At 43.4% G+C, this 18099-nt stretch overlaps 1 protein-coding gene across 1 annotated transcript in view; it reads right to left on the minus strand.

Annotated features, from left to right (window-relative positions):
* LOC128360060 (deleted in malignant brain tumors 1 protein-like) overlaps positions 1 to 18099 on the minus strand; it is a 62418-nt gene that overhangs the window by 35652 nt on the left and 8667 nt on the right. Inside the window, exons 7-11 of the mRNA XM_053320373.1 lie at positions 17818 to 18099; positions 14428 to 14733; positions 2007 to 2288; positions 692 to 997; positions 267 to 548 (exon numbers count right to left, since the gene is read on the minus strand). Of these exons, the coding sequence (XP_053176348.1) occupies positions 267 to 548; positions 692 to 997; positions 2007 to 2288; positions 14428 to 14733; positions 17818 to 18099 (1458 nt within the window). The remainder of the gene's footprint in view (positions 1 to 266; positions 549 to 691; positions 998 to 2006; positions 2289 to 14427; positions 14734 to 17817) is intronic.

Below are 18099 nucleotides of genomic sequence, written 5' to 3' on the forward strand. Positions count from 1 at the left end.
TTTGTGATGTAGTTGTTTGTAAGGTGGATGTGACTGAGCTGGCTCAGAACTGCAGAGTGTGTGAGTGAACCACAGCAGGTTGATTAAAGGTTCAGATTGTTTCAGTTTGAATCAATGAGCCTCCAGGAACAAGCTAATTTCTCTACCCTTTAGGAAGCCGTCATCCTCCATAAGTTTACAGTTCAGTTCAATGGAAACCACCAACTATCACTGTGACAGAGGAAGGAGAGTATTACTGTCAGAGATGATGTCACTGATGGACTTACCTGAGCAGGTGAGCTCCATGATGGAGGAAGAGTAATCTGATGATGCACAGTCCCTCAGTGCAGATCTAGACGGAAGACAGTCAGGTGTGATCGTCCATACAAGTCTGTCTGAGGACTCCTTTCTGCTTCCTGTTGAAACAGCAGAGCCACAGTCCAATTCTCTGCAGGCAACAGCTGCTTCCTTCAGGGTCCATAAGAAGTCTCTCACTGGTCTCCACTCTCCCTGTTTCACCTCCAGTGTACCTGCACAGCGACTGGCTCCACCCACCAACCTGACAGTCTCTGAACAGAAACAAGAGAGTCATCAGTAAAAGAATAAAGTGAGTTTCATTAGAACAGAAACAAGAGAGTCATCAGTAAAAGAATAAAGTGAGTTTCATTAGAACAGAAATGAAGACAAATCAAAGCTGCAGCTCCTCTTCTACCTGAGCAGGTGAGTCCAACAGCTTTACCAGGTGAGCAGGTTCTTCTAGCTGAGTCTGATCTTCTACAGTCCAGGAGAGCAGACTCATGGCCTCCACACTGGAACTCTTTGGTCCACATTGGAGCCTCCACTTCTCCATAGAGCACCCCCTGGAGGACTGAAGGAGCCTCACAGCCAAGCTCCCTACACACCACCTCCGCATCCTGCTGGTCAAAGTCAGCTTCACACACTGAGGACCACGACTGCTCAGACTTCACCTCCAGTCTGCCTGAACACAGACTAGTCCCATTCACCAGCCTGACAGAGTCTGGAGAGAGAGAGGATTTAATATTTAATACTGATCTTTATTTACCACCTTATATATCATGACAAATATAAAACATCTCAGGAGTTCCCCTCCTAGAGCTGTGGAGTCTCTGGTAGCCGGGCTTCGGCCTCTGGACAGGAATTGATCAGATTTTATTGATACCAATACAATAATCTATTCTGCTAGTTGGTCCAGTTCTTCATTGATTCTCTTATCAATTCCTGATCAAATGTTTTGTGTGGAAAGAAATTGTCCTACACAAGTTTCAGGGACAACAAAACAGTTTGATTGTCTCCACTGTTAATCAATGATGTTGCATGCTGATGAATATGTTGGTAAGATAAATAACATGCAAATAATGCACAACCAACAGTTCATTACTTAAATAATGAATTTGAAAGTGTAGCAGCATAGAAATGCGGTTGTTTTGCTGCCTTAATTGTACACAGCCGGTTGCCAGGGCGACGGTATGTACGGCCCTTCCCCTTGCGCTCGCTCTGACGCATCACTTCCGGGTCAAGGTGTTTTCCCGTGTCGGTAAATGTCATGCGCTGCTGCTGCTTTAACTCACTGGTCGCTTAGTGTCTTGCTTAAGGAATGATCTTTTTTTATTACTGAGTAGCGACCGAGTGCTCCGCTCCATGTAGTGTCACTTCTGCCGGCGGTAAGTCTCTCTCTGTGTGTGTTTGAGTGCCGTCCGGCTGTAGCTAACGCTAGTGTGGTCACAGGTAGATGTAGCTAACGCTACTGTGGTCACAGGTAGATGTAGCTAACGCTACTGTGGTCACAGGTAGATGTAGCTAACGCTAGTGTGGTCACAGGTAGATGTAGCTAACGCTAGTGTGGTCACAGGTAGATCTAGCTAACTTTGTGTGTCTAACTTCTCTACCCTTTAGGAAGCCGTCATCCTCCATAAGTTTACAGTTCAGTTCAATGGAAACCACCAACTATCACTGTGACAGAGGAAGGAGAGTATTACTGTCAGAGATGATGTCACTGATGGACTTACCTGAGCAGGTGAGCTCCACCATGGAGGAAGAGGAATCTGATGATACACAGTCCCTCAGTGCAGATCCAGACTGAACAAGGTAAGGTCTGATCCTCCATGCAGGTCTGTCTGAGGACTCCTTTCTGCTTCCTGTTGAAACAGCAGAGCCACAGTCCAATTCTCTGCAGGCAACAGCTGCATCCTTCAGGGTCCAGTCAGAGTCACTCACTGGTCTCCACTCTCCCTGTTTCACCTCCAGTGTACCTGCACAGCGACTGGCTCCTCCCACCAACCTGACAGTCTCTGAACAGAAACAAGAGAGTCATCAGTAAAAGAATAAAGTGAGTTTCATTAGAACAGAAACAAGAGAGTCATCAGTAAAAGAATAAAGTGAGTTTCATTAGAACAGAAACAAGAGAGTCATCAGTAAAAGAATAAAGTGAGTTTCATTAGAACAAAAATCAAAGCTGCTTGTTATCTGAATCAACACAGTAACACTTCTACACTGTTTGCTTCTCAGCTGTGAGTTTGGTTTCTCTCTGTAATATTCATTTTAAACAAGGTCAGATAGACTGTCCCTACTGTTTAATGCTGCTTTGCACCTGCTCTTATTTATTGATGGAATTGTTTGAGTTGTTATGTGATCTCATGTCTTTAGTGAGTGTTTGTTTTATTAAGACAAATTAATTATAACAAAGCTTTTTAATTGTTGAGTCTTCAGTGCTGTTCAGTAACTTGAAAATGATGCTTAAAAGAAAACATGAATAGATTAGTGATGAGATCGTAGATCGTGATCCTGCCTTAAATAATAGTGAAAGATATTTTTCCATATTGCTCACCGCTAGTTGAAAATGTTACTGAATAATTTCTGACTTATAATATGAACATATATTCCTCCGTCTCTCACATCCTGGCTGGGAGGAGCTGAGGAGACACGTTAGCTAAATGGAAAGAAGTCACTGCCTTTTTTATTACAAAGTGCTTTAAATTTACTCTCCTACATTTTATCTGAGTGTTGAAATTCAGTGTGTGTAAATTGATCCGATATGTCGAACCCTCGAATGTCCACGATGGAACAAAAAAAGAGGCGTTCATGGCACTGTGTCTGCAAACAGTTCCACAGTGCCATGCATTGCATTTTATACATATAGAAACTTAGTGGTGTTCAACTCTACAGTGAACAGGGACATAAAACTGTGTCCAATATCTGGATTTTCACCTTTTAATGCTAACATTAGCATATGCTAATGCTAACATTAGCATATGCTATTAGTTATTAGTTTGAAGGATATTTAGTCATGAATCAAAGTGGACTGATTGTCTTCAGCTGATGGAGGTGAGAGTCCTCAGTTCTCAGACCAGATGAGATATATTCTCTGTTTTTACCTGTTGATTGGTGTTCATCTTCAGCCTGGAGTCCTGGAGACAAAATCAGAACATTCATATTTATATTGGTGCAGAGCTGTGAACTGAACAAACACAGTTCATCTCTGTGAAAAACACACAGATCATTGAACTCACTCAGGAGTCATGTGACCAGTTTACCACTGACCTGCAAAGCCACAAACTACATATGTGGACCACAATCGGACTTTTACATTTGTTTTACCTTTAAATGTTCATTAACCAGAAAACTGAGAGAAAAAACAACTCAGATTAAAGTGTTGGTTCAGTCTTGGAGGACAGAGACAGTCTGCTAGACATCTAAACTCTTTGTGTTTTCAAACGTATGGTCGGTTTGCTCTGACCTGAATCACTTCATCAACTAAAGTTAAAGGTCGGTACTTTTCCCATCAGCTGTGAAGATGAATTTGAACCAACATGTTTTGTAAACCTGCCCCGTACCCGCTTGTGGATGTGTTACTGAAAGTATTATGAAATTAAATATGAACGTAATAAATGTAACTAAAGGAAACCTGTTTATATTTAATAACACAAATGGTTCATGAACAGAGAGTAAATATTATATGAACTATAAACACTAACATTTCATTTCCCTGGAGAAAGAGAGCAGAAACATGTTTTTGTAGATATATTTCCTACAGAAGGCAGACTGCAGTATGAGTGGAAATAATCAACCTGAAAACACAAAAACTGGAAAAACAAACGTCAGTCTGAAATGGACCTTTTTTAATCTCAATGCTTCTACTTTCTGCTTCTTGTTTGAAGATCAGCAGATGAGACGAAACAGACGCTTCATACAGAGTTAAAGGAAAACTACAGTTCATTAAAACGGTCTGATCATGTGACTGCTCGTGTTTCTGACCTATCAGACGTCTTCTTAGTGATGTCACCGTGTTCACAGATCTCAGATATTAACTTGTTGAGTTCGATGTTGTTACTGAATTATTAAAAGAAGTCAGAAGTTATGATTTAGTGCAACAGAGCGCTTCATATAGAGTTAATAGTTAATGCAACACAGCAGCTCAAATGACTTCATTACCCAGAAATCCTGCGTGGTGACATCACAAAACCACTGTGTGTGTGTGTGTGTGTGTGTGTGTCTGTCTGTCTGTGTATCTGTGTGCGTGTTTGTGTGTAGGGGTGTGTGTGTGTGCGTGCACAATGTGTGTGTGTGTGTGTGTTTGTGTGGGTGTGTGTAAATATGTGTGGGTGTGTGTAAATATGTGTGTGTGTGTGTGTGTGTGTTTGTGTGTGTGTGTGTGACAAAGTTCAAAGTATTGCGCAACAGCTGCAGTTACTTTTTACTTTGATGACTTTACACACTAAACACTTTGTCCAGTTTTAATTGGACGACTGGATGTATTTCTGTCATCACACAAAAGCTTTTGAAAATGTGTTTGAGTTTAAAGTGATGAAAAATAATGTGAACTCATAGAGGAGCATCAAAATCCAACTTATTACAACTTCCATGGAAACACATGAGTCATTAAACTGTGTGAAAACTATCAGCTGCTTTTCTTCTTCATGACTTTTACAGGTGAGGTTTTGAAGCTTGAACACATTGATGATTAAAGCAGAGTCCTACCTGAGCTCCACAGCAACAGCAACAGCATCAGCAGGAGATCCATGACCAGGTAGACCGTCTGTCTCTGTCTGACCCACTCGTCAGCTCTCCTCTGACAATCACATGTTTCATCTTTTATTTCATCAGCCGTGAAAAAAACCAAGTGATCCGCCTCTTCTCAGAAGTGATGCGTGCACCTCTACACAAACACACACATCTCTCCACACACACACATCTCTACACACACACACACACATCTCTCCACACTACTAATACAGTTTTTCTCTATTGCCAAAACACAAAACCCAGTACTCTAAACCAAATGACCAGTTGCCTCAACACATTTAGTAAAACTACCCCCCTTTTGCCACAACCACAAACACAATTCACCTGTAGACACTGTTCACAAAACCCATCCCCTTTTTCTCAAAACTCTAAACACATTTTGCCGTGCTAAAACACATTTTGCATATAACTCTGCTCCAATATGCATTGTGAAGCTCATGTGATGCAAAATGCTACCCACAATCAGCAAAACTTGAACACAATGAACATACCTGAGGCCTGTACTACAAAGCTGGATTAACCTATCCAGGATCTCTCTCCGTTACCTGGGTTGACTTAACCAGATCTTCGCAGTCTAGGATAAGCGGTACTACGAAGCTGGTTATCAACTCGGTAAATCAACCCAGGGTTTTCTAATCTGGATCTCTGCGCGCTCACATAAAGGGGAGGTGTTTGCAGCGTCTGACCAATCACAAACATGCAGAAACCCTGCAGAGCAGACTACTTTACCATGGAGGAGCAGACAATTATTCTTCAACTATATGAAGAATTCAATCACATCATCCAGACCAAAAGCAACTCTGATGCAGCAAAAGCCAGGAAGGAATGCTGTCAGAAAATTGCCGACTCTGTTAATGTGTAAATTCATGAGATCATAAAATATTAATTTATCAGACAATATAAACGGACAGCACTCTGATCACACAATGTCACTTTATTACGGCACAGACGTTTGGGGCAGAGCGCTTCCTCAGTGCCCTTCCTTTCATAGAGACATTAAGTTAGTTTAATATTCAACATTCAAAATACAAACCTATTATGCTTCAACCATTTGAGTGAATGATTTCAAACCAACTGTATAACATACAGAATAATATCCCTCATGTGCCTCAATGTTTATTTTTTAAATATATATTTTGGCCAATTAAAAAAATTGCATCTATCCCTAAAAACTCTTTCTCTCCTAAGCGCTCCTCTCACGATCCGTGCACCAATGTTGACAGGATCTTTTAAGAATGGGCAGGTCATTTTCTAAGAGAGCTGATTGGTCAGGAGGTGGTGCTTTTGTACTCATTGATCTCTTATCCAGAACATAACCTGCTCCGGAGCAGGTTAGCCGTTCAGCATAAGTTACCATGGTGATTTACCCTGGTAAGAAGTGAACCAGCTTCGTAGTACGGAAAACCCAGAGTTAACCCTGAAGTTACCTCGATAAGAGAAAATCCAGCTTCGTAGTACAGACCTCTGGTGTCAATCAGTAAACACAACGACTCATAATTGAAAACACCTATTGCAAATGATGTGACCACACCTACATAAGTCAGTGCAGTTTGCTGAAGGTTCAAAAACAAAAATGGATGATCAAGACAGAAGAAGAGGAGTTCGTGTCAGAGGAGGCAGAGGAGCGGGCCGAGGAGGGAGAGGAGCGGGCCGAAGAGGGAGAGGAGGGAGAGGAGCGGGCCGAGGAGGGAGAGGAGCGGGCCGAAGAGGGAGAGGAGGGAGAGGAGCGGGCCGAGGAGGGAGAGGAGCGGGTCGAGGAGTGGGCCAAAGAGGGCGAGAAGCAGTCCAAAGAGGAGCAGGCCAAGGAGGGAGAGGAGAAGGAGGGCAAGCAAGACAACGCATTTTCATTACAGATGAAATGACAGCAACAGTCATTGACCACGTCATGACATGACTCATTTTTGCATTGAGTTGTGATATTACTGCATTTTCTGCATTATGTAACTATTCCCGTGAAATGCACAAATCTATAGTAAATGCCCAAAACATATTTGAGAATAAATAAGGGTTGCTCAAATGCATCCTGGCAGTTGTGAAACTGTAAAAAGAACAGTCTCACACTGTGAAAATTGTGTTTTCAATTTTTTTGGTAATGTGGTTAATGATGCTCAGTAGTGTTTACATTTTTGCAGGCCTTGAGTGGTATTTTGGTGTCAGAGTTTGCTTTTGAGCATATGAGCATCTGTTTTGGTGTCAGAGTTTGCTTTTGAGCATATGAGCATCTGTTTTGGTGTGATGGGTTGGTTTTGAAAAGAAACTGTGAGGTTTAGTGTATGTAGCTTTAGAAAAGTGTTTTGTGTTTAGAGTTTTGTGAAAAGTGAGGGCAGTATCGTGAAATGTGTTTAAGCAATAGAGAAAAACTGTAAATGATGAATCAATACATGTAATGATAAACTTGCAATACAAAATGAATTCAACAGATTGTTACTGGATACTCCTCACTGCTCCTCATTACTCCTCACTGCTCCTCATTACTCCTCACTGCTCCTCATTATTCCTCACTGCTCCTCATTACTCCTCTCTACTACTCATTACTCCTCACTGCTCCTCATTACTCCTCTCTGCTCCTCATTACTCCTCTCTGCTCCTCATTACTCCTCTCTACTACTCATTACTCCTCACTGCTCCTCATTACTCCTCTCTGCTCCTCATTACTCCTCTCTGCTCCTCATTACTCCTCTCTACTACTCATTACTCCTCACTACTCCTGATATATCAGCATGAATGAAACATGATGCTGAAACAGGAATTTAAATGAAGGACATGGAATTATGTGGAAACTAAGAAACTTACAAGTTTTACTGAGTTTTACTTTGAAAGAAAATATATATATTTGGGTCCTACTTTCATCCATGGAGGGTCTCAGCTGCCCGTCCTTCAGAACCACGCGTACGCACACCAAGCGGAAGATCTGTGAGGATGATCCGGGTCGGCCGGCCTTCTGTCAGAGGGAGAGGTGGTGTAGATACTGCAGGGCTCCAGCAGGGGGAGAGGTGGTGTAGTTACTGCAGGACTCCAGCAGAGGGAGCGGTGGTGTAGATACTGCAGGGCTCCAGCAGGGGGAGAGGTGGTGTAGTTACTGCAGGGCTCCAGCAGAGGGAGCGGTGGTGTAGTTACTGAAGGGCTCCAGCAGAGCGGTGGTGTAGTTACTGCAGGGCTCCAGCAGGGGGAGCGGTGGTGTAGTTACTGCAGGGCTCCAGCAGAGTGAGAGGTGGTGTAGTTACTGCAGGGCTCCAGCAGAGTGAGAGGTGGTGTAGTTACTGCAGGGCTCCAGCAGAGGGAGCGGTGGTGTAGTTACTGCAGGGCTCCAGCAGAGGGAGCGGTCACGTGACGATAACAATAATAAAATGTGTAATCCCATTTTGTTGACGAATAAAAACGAGACGAAAATGTGTTTTAGATTTTATTGTAGCTATTTTTTCTGACTGATTTATTGCCCAATATGGCTGTGTATCTCGCTCCCCCCCCCCCCCCCCCCCCCCTCTTGTCTTTGTTGTCACTTCGTAGCCGCTCCACAGAGACGTCCGCACCATTCTTGGGTCCGGTGTGATTTATCAATGGAAAGTTGAGGAGAGTTGTGCGTAAATATTTTGGGTGTACGCCATTTTTGTCTTTTCGTTGTATGCAAAAATGTAGTAGCAGTTTTACACCCTTTTTGATAAATGAGGCCCCAGATTTGTAAGTATACATTTACAATGACCAGTTACCCTCACTCATGTGAGGGTAGGGTATTCCAAGAAGGTTAAGTGGCAAACCTGGCTAAGTAAACTCGTGAGAAGGGGTAAATTCATAGATGAACCCTTTGGCTTTGTTTAGCTAATATATTGAAGCCACTGAGGTCTTCTATTATCAGATTTACTTCTCACTCTAGGTTAACTAACCCAGGTTTGTCACTTAACCACTTTTATTGAATACCTTTCATACAAACTAGTTCAAAGTACTCAAAGTAAAGGAGGACAGAATCAGTACTAGAATATTACATTCTTGTTTCTATATTTAAGCACAGTTGCCTAATTTACTTATTTTACAGATATTGATGGCATATCTTTCTATTTCTCTATTAAATATACGTTTAATGAATTTTAATTTTGTCATCCTTTGAGTTTTAATGGTGATCATTTAGAAAATAAATATTTCTGTATGTTCAGAACGGGTTACTCATTTATGCCGTGTACTGTATTAGAAACTGATTTATTAGCATGAAACTGTCACATACAATAAATGAAGGCTGAACAAACATTCAATTCTGTCAAACATCACATTTATTTATTGGAAACAGCAGAACAAAGATAAAACACTTCATTTCACTAAATAATATTTCCTTTTGTTCGGTTACATTAACTCAAAAAGTTCAGTAACTCAATAACACATCTAAGCTGAATAATTATTATATAGTCTATAAAAGGAAGAGAAGAAACAAAGATATAAACTCATCAAACATGCGGATAGATTTTTAAATGATTTCTTGACTCAACATTTATCCAGATGAGATCATAAAACTCTGGATTCATGTAAATATTCAACTCTTACATTCTGTCAAATTTGACCCGTTTTGACATTTAACAGCTTGTAAAAACACTGCAAATGTCTTTTATTGTGAAATTTGATGACTTTTACTAAAGTGGCCCAAAATGATATTGTGTGATAGGAGCTGTTTAGGGGTGTAAAAGCTAAAAAATACACTCTCTCTGCTCTCTGAAACATGAATCAATGTTTAATCACATTTATTGATCAGTCAGATCCACTATTGATGCTTTCTGGAATATGAACGGTATGAGAGGAGAGAATATGAACAGTATGAGAGGAGAGAATATGAACAGCATGTAAAGGGTTAAGTAAAAATGTTAAAGCTGTTCACAAGAGAGATTAATATTCTGTCAAACTATAATTATAAACAGATAATTATGTTATAAATGGTCCAATCAGACCTCTTCTCTGCTCTTCTTCTAGTGGTTTTAATAAAGGTCTTACTACTTCCTGTTTTGACACTGAGCGTTGGTGCTGGATGGAAATCAGAAGCTGTGGAATCGAACAATATGGACATTCATCGCCGTGCTGAACTGCAAAAACCTGTGAGACTGAGAGGAGAGATGAAACCAAACGTGATTTTCTTCTTCAGAGGGTTTGTGTGGCTCCTCGGAGGTCCTACTCTGCTCCCCGAGCTCCTTCTTCTCCAGCCGGCCTTCAGCTCTGGAAACACCCAGGTTATAATAATCCAGCTCAATGTTCTCCTGTGGGTCTGACTTATGCCCCCTGCTGGCCTGGAGAGACATGACAACACAGATCTAAGTGACTGCATCACTCCTCTCTGCAGTATAAACAGGCTGAGTGCTTCATTTCAACCAGTCCTCTAAACAAACATGTTCAGTGCCTTCACAATGAAATAGAGGGCAGTGTTAGACAGCAGCAGAGCCACCGGCAGGACGACCAGTCTGATGATAAAAACTTTTGGATCTGATGAGACACATTCAGTCATCACATTAGATCACATGACATCATGAGGACAACAGCTCCCATCAAACAGAAACTTTAGTGACGTTAAATCTCCTAAAATCAGTGAAGTCTGAAGCAGCTTGTTATCCCAATCAATAACAGTTTGGCTACTACTGGAGAGACAGTCGACAGCTCGGAAAGACGGCGCCCGGGACAGTCTGGGTTAGCATGCCAGCCTGTGTCTTTCGTGAGAAAGAAAGAACCCAAAAAAGCTACAGAAAGCCTTAAAGAGTTATACCCCCAGGAGATCCCGAGACAGGGGTGGGGATCTCCAATCCGACGGACCAAAAGTTAACGACTCAAGCAAACAGTTTGACTACGAGCATGCCATGCATTTGCGGCAAGAACCAACACGGCCTAAGAATCCACCAGGGCAGAAATAAATGTCTGAAGTGGGGGAGTGAGGTACAACGGTGACATGCAGAAGGAGCCCAGCAAGGAGGCAACCTACAGAGCCCAGTCTCGGTAGAGTATTTCCACAGCAGCGGATTAAGTGGCCCTCAGCCAGAAAACGGAGCAAGTGGCTGCAGTTTGAACAAGATGTGTCCAGCATCATCCAAGCAACAGCTAAAGGAGAAGCTGACAGTTGACTTAACACAATGACCACCATCATAGTCAGCTATGCCTCAGAGAGATTTGGACAGATGGAAAAGGGAAGTGCCAAGACCACCTTGTACACCATGAACCGTAGGGCCACCAAAATACACCAACTGTGCCAAGAGCTCCGAACCCTCAAGAAGCAGTACAAGAAATCTACTGACAAGGAGAGGTAGGCACTGGCAGAACTGCAAAACATCCTGCGGAAGAAGATAATGACCCTTGGCAGAGCAGAGTGGCACAGGAGGTGGCAAGAGAGAGAGCCAGGAAGGGACCATAAAGCCAACCCCTTTTGGCTTTACCAAGCGACTGCTTGGGGACAAGCGCATCGGCCGCCTTCAGTGCTCTACAGAGGAAGTGAATCGCTTCCTCCAAGAGTCCTTAAGCGACCCAATGAGGGAACAAGATCTGGACGCCAACAGACCCGTCATCAACCCTACCCCCCCAACAATAAAGTTCAATTTGAGGGAGCTGAGCCTGAAGGAGGTGGAGGGTGTCATTAAGGCAGCTCGATCATCATCTACTCCAGGGCCCAGTGGTGTACCCTACATCGTCTACAAGCGCTGCCCAGAGCTTCTCCGGCACCTATGGAAGATCTTAAAAGTGATCTGGTGAAGAGGGAGAGTTGTTGACCAGTGATTGTGTGCAGAGGGAGGGTGGATTGCCAAAGACGAGAACTCGAGAAACATCGACCAGTTCCAGACAAGCTCACTGTTGAGTGTAGAAGGAAAAGTGTTTTTCAGCATCGTCTCCAGAAGACTGAACGAGATTTCCTCAAGAACAACTACATCGACCCCTCAGTTCAGAAGGGTGGGGTCCCTGGTGTCCCCCTGCTGTTTGGAGCACACTGGTTACGCAGCTCATCAGAGAGGCTCATGAGAACAATGGTGACCTTGCAGTGTTGTGGTTGGACCTGGCCAACGACTACAGGTCTTTACCTCACAAGCTGGTCAAGCTCGCACTAGACCACCACCATGTTCCCAGTAAGATTAAGGATCTGATCCTGGATTACTACAATAATTTCAGGCTGAGGGTCACTTCTGGGTCAGAAACATCAGACAGGAATCGTATGGGGAAAGGAATAATAACAGGCTGTACCATCTCTGTTGTTCTTTTAGCCCTTGCCTTGAACATGGTGATCAAGTCAGCCGAGGTGGAATGCAGAGGGCCCCTGACCAAGTCTAGTGTACGACAGCCCCCGATAAGAGACATGGACGACCTCACCATAACGACAACATTGGTCACAGGGAGCAGGTGGATCCTACAAGGACTTGAGAAACTCATCACCTGGGCCCTCTAAGTCAAGGTCCATGGTGTTGAAGAAGGGTAAGGTGACTGGCAAGTTCTGGTTTTCAATCTCAGGAACCGTCATACCATCTATCACAGAGCAGCTGGTCAAGAGTTTGGGGAAGTTCTTTGACTCAAGCCTGAAAGACCCTGTCGCCATCCAGAAGTCCACGCAACAGCTTGGCACTTGGCTCACCAAGGTTGACAAGTCTGGCCTACCAGGTAGATTTAAAGCCTGGATCTACCAGCATTCCATCCTGCCCCGAGTCCTGTGGCCACTCCTGATCTATACAGTCCCAATGACAACCGTGGAGTCCCAGCCTCTCCAGCACAGCCCTGTATGGGATGAGTAACACCCTGCAGCTGCCATTCAGTGGCCTCACTGAATAATTCAAGGTAGCACACACAAGAGAAGTCCTACAGTACAGGGACTGCAAAGTGTCATCAGATGATATCGAGGTTAGAACAGGAAGGAAATGGAGGGTAGACAAGGCAGTGGAAGTCACAGAGTCACGCCTTAGACAGAAGGCACTAGTGGTCACCTTGGCATCTGGCAGAGCAGGCGTGGGTGACTTCCCAAAGACCCAAGTCAGCAAGACCCAGGGCAAGGAGATACACCATCTACTCCAGGAAGAGGTCCGGGCTGGTTTGGAGGAAGAGCGAGTGAGCCCTCGATTGGACGTGACAGGAGCAGGCAAGAAGAGGGCCATTAAATCTGCAAGTGAGGCCGCAGAGAAAGCCACATGGTGGCTTTGGATGAACAGGGCTGATCCGTGGGTCACTACTGGGACGCAGGTTGGGGCTTATTCAATCCCAGCCAGGTCACCTGGGCAAGCGTGTATGTTGTGAGACCCAATACACCTGTTGAGCCCAGGTTACAACACTGATGATGCGTCCCAGCGAATCCAGGAGATGTTTCAAGTAAGTGATGCTAGACTGTCTTTTTGTTGTGTATTTCACTACAAATAAAACCATCTGGCACCTGGATGAACATTGTCTACATTCAGTGTGGAACAAGATGATGAATCCTTCTTCTTCTGTGAGAAGCTGAATGTTGTTTTCTCCTCATTTGTTTGTTGAGATAAATGAACGTTGATCACTGAGAGATGATCACACAGCACAGAGAACTCCTACATTCATATGTAATACAGAGGAGTCAGAGAGCAGAGGAGGAAACACATTAACATCCTCAACTGCCTTCAGATCAGACAGAAAACAGCTGCAGTTTGATTCATCTGAGACCATCAACATGTTGATAAGACATTCATACAACACTGCATACACAATAGTTTCCTACAGAAATGACTGGAAGATATTTAACCTGTTAGCAAACTGTTGCTTCTTTGTTCAGACACAGACCAACAACTATATTCATTTGTGATGTAGTTGTTTGTAAGGTGGATGTGACTGAGCAGGCTCAGGAGAACTGCAGTGTGTGTGAGTGAACCACAGCAGGTTGATTAAAGGTTCAGATTGTTTCAGTTTGAATCAATGAGCCTCCAGGAACAAGATAACTTCTCTACCCTTTAGGAAGCCGTCATCCTCCATAACTTTACAGTTCAGTTCAATGGAAACCACCAACTATCACTGTGACAGAGGAAGGAGAGTATTACTGTCAGAGATGATGTCACTGATGGACTTACCTGAGCAGGTGAGCTCCATCATGGAGGAAGAGGGAAATGTTGATGATGATGCACAGTCCCTCAGTGTAGATCCAGCCTGAAGACAGTCAGGTGTGATCTCCCATACAGGTCTACGTGGGGACTCATCTCTTCTCCCTATTGAAACAGCAGAACCACAGTCCATTTCTCTGCAGGCATTAGCTGCTTCCTTCAGGGACCATTCAGAGAAAGAGTCATCCACTGGTCTCCACTCTCCCTGTTTCACCTCCAGTCTACCTGCACAGCGACTGGCTCCTCCCACCAACCTGACAGTCTCTGAACAGAAACAAGAGAGTCATCAGTAAAAGAATAAAGTGAGTTTCATTAGAACAGAAATGAAGACAAATCAAAGCTGCAGCTCCTCTTCTACCTGAGCAGGTGAGTCCAACAGCTTTACCAGGTGAGCAGGTTCTTCTAGCTGAGTCTGATCTTCTACAGTCCAGGAGAGCAGACTCTTTGCCTCCACACTGGAACTCTTTGGTCCACATTGGAGCCTCCACTTCTCCATAGAGCGCCCCCTGGAGGACTGAAGGAGTCCCACAGTCAAGCTCCCTACACACCACCTCTGCATCCTGCTGGTCAAAGTCAGCTTCACACACTGAGGACCACGACTGGTCAGACTTCACCTCCAGTCTGCCTGAACACAGACTAGTCCCATTCACCAGCCTGACAGAGTCTGGAGAGAGAGAGAATTTAATGTTTAATACTGATCTTTATTTACCACCTTATATATCATGACAAATATAAAACATCTCAGGAGGTCCCCTCCTGGAGCTGTGGAGTCTCCGGTAGCCGGGCCTCGGCCTCTGGACAGGAATTGATCAGATTTTATTGATACCAATACAATAATCTATTCTGCTAGTTGGTCCAGTTCTTCATTGATTCTCTTATCAATTCCTGATCAAATGTTTTGTGTGGAAAGAAATTGTCCTACACAAGTTTCAGGGACAACAAAACAGTTTGATTGTCTCCACTGTTAATCAATGATGTTGCATGCTGATGAATATGTTGGTAAGATAAATAACATGCAAATAATGCACAGCCAACAGTTCATTACTTAAATAATGAATTTGAAAGCATCTAACAGTCTCCTGCCTCTATGAACAGCAGTGCCAATCACATGCTGCTTGTTCCAGCTGTGTCAGTGTAATGGTTATAAGAATGCTGTAATTCTGAATGAATGAATGGAAACAATATGAGTTAAAACATATTTAAACATGTGTGTAAAAGGAAAAGATAAAGGTGCTGAGTTAAAATGCTGTAATTCATTGTTCTATCAAAGGGATTGATTTAAAAACACACTATGATCTGCAGATCAAGGTTATCTGTGATCCATTGCTCTGACCTTTCAGGTAAAACAGGTTAAAAAAGATAAATAGGATAATAAGATGATCTGTGTTTAAAATGTAGACTCATCAACCTTCTGTAATGTTTAAAATACACTTTAAGTTACATTTAGCAGTGTTCTCTTATTTCCCTGAGTTTCCTTTTTTTCTGTGAGTTTTAAGTTCTAGTTTGTAACTACTGATCTGTTTTAGATTGCTAAGGTCTCGTTCAGCCTGTGTAGAGGAACAGCAGGTCTGTAAATACAGAGAGGTGATTGGCTGAAGCAGCAGGTCTGTAAATACAGAGAGGTGATTGGCTGAAGCAGCAGGTCTGTAAATACAGAGAGGTGATTGGCTGAAGCAGCAGGTCTGTAAATACAGAGAGGTGTGGCACCCTGGACATTTTAGGGGCTCAGATTATTTTCAGATGTGTTGTTGTATTAGTTTGTTATGTTAGTGACTGGCACTGTAATCCTTTGCTGAAGGAAGTTAGCCCAGTCATAGTGGACACAGTCACAGTAGAAGCAACAGGAGAGTACTGATGCTAGACTGTCTTTTTGTTGTGTATTTCACTACAAATAAAACCATCTGGCACCTGGATGAACATTGTCTACATTCAGTGTGGAACAAGATGATGAATCCTTCTTCTTCTGTGAGAAGCTGAATGTTGTTTTCTCCTCATTTGTTTGTTGAGATAAATGAACGTTGATCACTGAGAGATGATCACACAGCACAGAGAACTCCTACATTCATGTGTAATACAGAGGAGTCAGAGAGCAGAGGAGGAAACACATAAACATCCTCAGCTGCCTTCAGATCAGACAGAAAACAGCTGCAGTTTGATTCATCTGAGACCATCAACATGTTAATAAGACATTCATACAACACTGCATACACAATAGTTTCCTACAGAAATGATTGGAAGATATTTAACCTGTTAGCAAACTGTTGCTTCTTTGTTCAGACACAGACCAACAACTATATTCATTTGTGATGTAGTTGTTTGTAAGGTGGATGTGACTGAGCTGGCTCAGGAGAACTGCAGAGTGTGTGAGTGAACCACAGCAGGTTGATTAAAGGTTCAGATTGTTTCAGTTTGAATCAATGAGCCTCCAGGAACAAGCTAACTTCTCTACCCTTTAGGAAGCCGTCATCCTCCTTTGAGGGACTCATTGTGTCAGGTGAGCTGTAAAAACGGTAAACACCTAAGCCACAGGCCTTTTGTTATACTCGATAAGACATCAACAGCAAACTGACCATCTTTTGACCTAGTAGGTAGGGTTGTGTCGGTCGAACGAACAAATCTTTTGAGTGAACGAACTGAACGGAATCACTTCATGGACTGATTTGTTCCTTTCTCAGTTCAGTTGAGCTCAGCCGCTAGCATGCTGGTTGGGAGTGGAACTGCCGCGACTCACTCGCAAATCTTTGGCGAACGACGCAGCCAGTATGTGTGTGTGGGTCGGGGGGGGGGGGGGGGGCTGTTGTTGGCGCGGTTCGTTCATTGAACCATAGACATACGCATTGAACGATCTGCTGAAGACACAAATCACGTTCGCGGCGTGCCGGCACTCACGTTTGCGATTCGCGTCGCTCAGTTTGTTAATTGAACGACCTGCTGAGGACGTGATTCTCGTTCACGTACTGTACTGAAAGTGGCGCTGTGTCAGTCACTCACTGACTCAGGGCAGAGGAGTTGATTCACGTTCAGTAACTGTACTGCTAACATTAGCGCTGTGTTGCTAACATCCCTGTGCATAATGTTATGTTATTTTACTGTGCACAGAGGACACTTTCACCGTGTAATCATTTTAGTGCATGTATAAGCAGCGCTGTGTCTCGGCGAATGATTGTATACTATAGCCCGTGAACGCACCGTCCCTCACTAAGTGAACGTGAACCTCAGGGCTGAATCATGAACTGAATGACGGATCATTTGGCTGTTTATCAGTTCAGGGAGTTGGAGAGCACTCAACGATTCGGTGAACGAATCTTTTGAACGAATCATTTTAATGAACGGATTCTAGAGATTCAGTACAGTAAAAAGAACTGCTGTTCCCATCACTACTAGTAGGGGGTCAGCACATGATATCAGTAGTCTTTGAAAGGTTTCTGTCTTTTGTTACTTTACGACTTCATTTGTTGTACTTTATTACTTTGTCACCCTGTCTTATTCAAATTTCACTGGGAGGTACAGTATAAAAGCTGAAACTACTGCTGAACGATTGTGTGTCCTTCTCCATGCTGGCATGTACTGAGTAAAAGAGAAAGATTCATCACTCCATCGTTTGTGCTTTTCTTCAGAGAAACTTCTATTACAAAAATTCTATTACACTCCATAAGTTTACAGTTCGGTTCAATGGAAACTACCAACTATCACTGTGACAGAGGAAGGAGAGTATTACTGTCAGAGTTGATGTCACTGATGGACTTACCTGAGCAGGTGAGCTCCATCATGGAGGAAGAGGAATCTGATAATACGCAGTCCCTCAGTGTAGATCCAGCCTGAAGACAGTAAGAGTTGATCCACCATGCAGGTCTGTCTGAGGACTCATCTCTGAGTCCTGTTGAAACAGCAGAGCCACAGTCCAATTCTCTGCAGACAACAGCTGCTTTCTTCAGGGTCCAGCGATCGTATTTCACTGGTCTCCACTCTCCCTGTTTAACCTCCAGTGTACCTGCACAGCGACTGGCTCCTCCCACCAACCTGACAGGCC

Source organism: Scomber japonicus, chromosome 6, assembly GCF_027409825.1.
Source record: "Scomber japonicus isolate fScoJap1 chromosome 6, fScoJap1.pri, whole genome shotgun sequence".
NCBI classification, from domain to species: Eukaryota; Metazoa; Chordata; class Actinopteri; order Scombriformes; family Scombridae; genus Scomber; species Scomber japonicus.